Below are 5206 nucleotides of genomic sequence, written 5' to 3'. Positions count from 1 at the left end.
GTACATAGAACGAGACGCTCAACGACATTTTAAGCATAAACAAAGAATCTAAAGCTTTGGATAAGTTTCTGGGCATTAGTGGAAAAAACTACCTATAAAACGTAGTTTAATTGCACTTAATTGTGTTGAACATAGTGTGTGTGTGTGTGTGTGTGTGTGTGTGTGTGTGTGTGTGTGTGTGTGTGTGTGTGTGTGTGTGTGTGTGTGTGTGTGTGTGTGTGTAGCGGTGATGTCAGTGTGTGCTCATGTATCTCGTCTCCAATACTGCCCCCCCGCCCCACCTGCCTGTGGCCGCTGCTGCTGTCATCACCTCCCAGAAGATAGGTTCCCTCCCTTGAGAAACACAACCCCACCCCCCCCCCGGCTCACACACACATGCAAGTAACATTCATAGAAAGACATGTACATATACGCAATGCACAGGCAAATGCATGCACAAAAACCCACATGTAGACACACACACACACACACACACACACACACACACACACACACACACACACACACACACACACACACACACACACACACACACACACACACACACACACACACACCCCTTTGCTTACTAAGTGTGACACAACATGTGTGTACATAAACACTTTATTTGACATGCCATATGTCCTCTTAAAATTAATCTGCACATGTGCTGATAAAAGCTTTCAAAAACATTCAAGCAGATTGTAAAACATTTCATATAACTTCAATTTAGATTTACATTTTTAAGGACTTTACAGAGGATGCACTTCGATAATACCCTGAGTTGAGAACACTTACAAACAGGAACCTATCACTAAAGACACAGCAACAGCACAGCCTCTGCTCAAACTGTGGTTATGCTGCAACTCAATGCCTGGTCATAACTGGTTCTACTTCAGGCCAATCGGAAACCACAACTGTGTTTTGATTTCAGTGTTTGGCCCAAAATTGAAGAAACTGAGAAGGCGATTCTTTCTGAAAGAATGAATGAATTAAGAAATCACTAATAATATTTTCAATAATAATAAGAATACTGTTCTTGTCGGCCTCGGAACTTGGTTAACAGATGACATCATGCGCTGCAGGGACGCGGCTCCACTAAAGGCGTGGCTTGATCTGGAGCTTCTTTTCTATAAAGACGGAGACAACGGGGTCAAAGGTTAGAAACAGCACATGTTTGGTTAATTTTTGCTGCCTTCACTTATTTTTCCACACCGAAAGTAGATGTGAACAAGCAGGTATAGCATTCCAACCAATCGGAACACAGCAGGAAAATGATCTCCTGTGACAGTAAGCAGTACTCCTATCATCAACAATCACATGTCTGTGTATTATCCAACCCCCCTGATAAAAGGAAATGGATCACATTACAGAAGCCAGGAAGAGACGAAAGAGGAGCTGTAGTGACAGTAAATACACGGAGAAACCATAAAGCAGTTTACAAGACGCAATGTATGTGAATGCATGAATGAAAGCTAAGTTTGAGTATGTGTGAAGGAGAGAAAATATGTATTTGTGTGTGCGCAAAAGTAAAAGGGTATGTTTGAACTAGTATTAGTATAGGAGTGTGTGTGAGAGAGAATAAGTGTATATGCATGAATATGAGGGAATAAGTATCAGTGTGAATGTGTATGAATGAGTCTGCGTGTGTGTGTGTCTGTGTTGGTTAGTGTGTGTGTGTGTGTGTGGTTTTGCTGATGACTGCTTCCTGTATGTTGTAATTCTGAGTGATGACATCATAGTAAATAAGGAAGAAAATGAGACAGCTGCGATTGATGAACTAAAGAATTGAAGCGTATATATATATGTGTGCGTGTGTGTGTGTGTGTGCGTGTGTTTGTGCGTACTCTGGCAGTGATACATAATGTCTGAGCTAATTCATTCAGTAGTGAGGAACAGGCTGTTTGGATGGCTTCCAGGTATAAAGAGTTTGGTGTGTGTGTGTGTGTGTGTGTGTGTGTGTGTGTGTGTGTGTGTGTGTGTGTGTGTGTGTGTGTGTGTGTGTGTGTAATATGTTAGTCTAGTTACCAGGGCGAGGTCAAAACACTGAGCTACCGCCTAGCTCCGCTCTTAGCCAAAACATTTAATAGAACTAGTCCATCAGTGATCGAACAATTACAATTACCACTAAATGAAGACCATATCAAATGAAACTATGAAAAATGTGTGTATGCTTTTATACCTGCATGTGGGCCTATTAGTGTGTTCACATGCATATTTGTGTTGCATTGAGTATGCAAGTAAGCGTGTGTACATGTTTTTATTAAAAGTGTTGAGTGAGCATAGGCGTTTATGAGTCAGTGTGTGTTTTTCTGTGTGTGTGTGTGTGTGCGTGGGTGCGTGTGTGCAGGGTGTGTGCCAGCAGACTGGAGCAGGTGTCAGGGGGTCGGGTGGGGATGCCTCTGGTCTGTCTGTCAAGTCTGTCGACGGGACCCTCAGCTGTGCCCACCCCTCTCACCCAGACGCACATCTCACCCAGACGCCCAACATTGGGATTACACTATTATTATGGTCCGACCAACCATTGGTAATGCTTCCATTTCCAACTAACAACAAACGCTAACAATTAACAACGCTTCTATTTCTCATAAATACCAAACATTACGCTGTGCTCGCACCAAAAGCGAATACATTTTTCGTGTCATGAAAAATGCGTTCTTCACGGAAGCGTTTACTCGCGTGAAGAGCGAGCAAACGCCTACCGCGCATAATCCCCAACGTTTCTTTCTGCCAGCCTTTGCTGATATAACCACCATGGCCACTCTGTTCTTGTTGTGGAAGTCCCGGAGACGTCAGAGATGTCGGAGAGCCTCATAACACCATCCGGTGGCACACACCATCCGCCTTCTCCATGAGCTGCACCTGGATAACTGACGCTTTTGTGATCCAATCAGGGCTCCAGGACGTGAGTGACGCCGAGAGAATCGCCACGCTAACAAGCTTTCATGATAAAGCTCCACGCAAATTAGGCGCTGAAGTTCAAATATTTGAACTCTATTTAACATAATATTGTGTTGTTGGCGCCTCGTTGTTCACGCCACCGCCCATGCCCGGTGAGAAATCTGCGTCTATTCCCGTCTTTGCTTGACTTTGCCTCAACCTTGCCCGCCAAAACAACGCTTTTATTTTGGTGCAACAGCAACTTTAGGATTCCGCTCTTTATTATTAATAGATTAAGCAGGTAATGTCCTCATAAATAACCCAACAATATTTGGATTCCGATAATTGTGATTAGCGAAAACCAATCAGTAATGTTTCTGTTTATTTCAAAAATAAATATTGCACTGCTGGACAGGCCCACATTAGACGAGGCCTCCGGACTCTGAGCCCTCAACACCCGGTGAACAGGTAGGTGGAGGAAATACGCTGGATGCTGTCCAGGTATGGACAGTATACATGTCAATTGGTCTCAGCGTTAGGTTTGATTCCCAGCTGAAAGGGTCTGGGTTTGAACCCCAATGACAGCATTCTGTATCTGTAGACAAAAGGGTCTTGTTCCCATAGATAGAAGCAAAGGAAGCAAAACTTCAGATAAAAAGCACTTGCTTTATTGGATAGTCTCAATGTTAGAGTGTTTCTGTCTGCAGTCTACCTGTAGGTGACGTGTCCTTGAGCAAGATGTCCCCTAACCCCTACCTGCTCATCAATTAGCTGTCTATGTACCGTCTCACCCCCAGCTGCCCCTGAATGACCCGTCTCTGTACGGTCTAACCCCTACCTGCTCCTTAATGACATGCATCTGTACTGTCTAACCCCTACCTTCTGCTGAATGCCCTGTCTCTGTACTGTCTAACCCCTACCTTCTCCTGAATGCCCTGCCTCTGTACTGTCTAACCCAAACCTGCTTCTTAATGCCCTGTCTCTGTACTGTCTAACCCCTACCTGCTGTTTATTGACATGTATTTCTATCCACCATCAGTCACTTTGCATAAGAGAGTCTGCTGAGTGACTCTATAGTTAATAGTATATTAGTTTAGGGAGAGGGTGGGGGGCTGGTAGAACACCAACTCACCCTGGAGAGGGGAGGGTCCATCCGCCGTGTCCGGGAGCTCCGTCTCCTCGGGCGAGCTGGAGAGAGAGATGAACGAGGGCAACTTCAGGTCGCCGGGGGTCGTCGGGGGTGTGGTCACAGAGAGGCGGAGCCTAGTGACACAACGACACAAGAAAACATAAGACAGAGTAAGACTGGCCTTACCTGCTCCTTAATGACATGTATATGAACTCACTAAGTCTTTATGAATCTGCTAATTGACTCCAACGCAAGTTACTCTGGCGTTACGGAGTGATCTGGAGGAACGGCGCTCGCATGAGTGAGCAGGGACACACTCCGGTTTACTATGACTGTGATGTAATACGTCACAGTGACAGGCCAAGTAAGAGGGTCAAGTGGTGGCTCGGGTGATCCATTCCCATCTGAAACGGTCCTGGGTTCGATCCCCAATGTCCGACACCTCTGAGCATCATTCAGCGTGGGGCCGATGTCTCAGGGTCTCTCGGGGGTTGCTCTGTGTCTGTGAGGCTGTGCGTTGTGGTGTTTTTGTCCTGACCTCTTCGCTGGCTCCTTGCAGCGGGCCCTCCTTGCCGGCTGAGTGGCGGAGGAGCCGGCGATGGCCGTGGTGGGGGCGGGGCCGGCGGGGGCGGGTCCAGAAGGGGCAGGGCGTCTCTTGCCCCTCTGGCGGTGCTGCAGCTTGCAGCGGGTGCCCTGCGGACAGGAGCCGCTGCGGGAGAAGTCCGGACACACCAGCGTGTGCTTCTTCTTACACTGCACACACAAACGCATACAAATTAATGTGTCAATGGGACTTTATTCATTACTTTGTTTAGTTTACTGTAATTACAATGTAATACAGTACGTAAAACAGTGTGTTGGTGAGTGAGGGTGAGAATATGAGCGCCTTATATTACAGTGTGTATGTGTGTGTGTATGTTTATGAACACGTACACGTGTTTGTGTGTGTGTGCGTGGGGGGTATTACAGTGTGCACATGTTACAGTGAGTTTGCGCACGTTTGTGTAAGAAATAGAGTGAGTGTCTGTGATACAGTGTTTGCATGTATTCTAGTTTGAATATTACAGTGTGTATGAATTAGTCTGTGCATGTGTTTGTATATTACCGTGTGTACGAATTAAGGTCTGTGTGTGTGTGTGTGTGTGTGTGTGTGTGTGTGTGTGTGTGTGTGTGTGTGTGTGTGTGTGTGTGTGTGTGTGTGTATTACAGTCTGTACTC

General features: G+C 45.9%; 1 protein-coding gene across 1 annotated transcript in view; it reads right to left on the bottom strand.

The window, feature by feature from the left end:
- Positions 1 to 586: 586 nt before the first annotated feature.
- The window catches only part of zc3h3 (zinc finger CCCH-type containing 3), a 52530-nt gene continuing 47910 nt past the window's right edge, over positions 587 to 5206 (bottom strand). The window contains exons 10-12 of the mRNA XM_056604064.1: positions 4527 to 4741; positions 3992 to 4122; positions 587 to 1109 (exon numbers count right to left, since the gene is read on the bottom strand). Of these exons, the coding sequence (XP_056460039.1) occupies positions 1078 to 1109; positions 3992 to 4122; positions 4527 to 4741 (378 nt within the window). The 3' untranslated portion in view covers positions 587 to 1077. The remainder of the gene's footprint in view (positions 1110 to 3991; positions 4123 to 4526; positions 4742 to 5206) is intronic.

Source organism: Gadus chalcogrammus, chromosome 12 (assembly GCF_026213295.1).
Source record: "Gadus chalcogrammus isolate NIFS_2021 chromosome 12, NIFS_Gcha_1.0, whole genome shotgun sequence".
Lineage (NCBI taxonomy): Eukaryota > Metazoa > Chordata > Actinopteri > Gadiformes > Gadidae > Gadus > Gadus chalcogrammus.
Note: the sequence above shows the minus strand (reverse complement) of the source record. Positions and strands in the feature narration are given on the sequence as shown.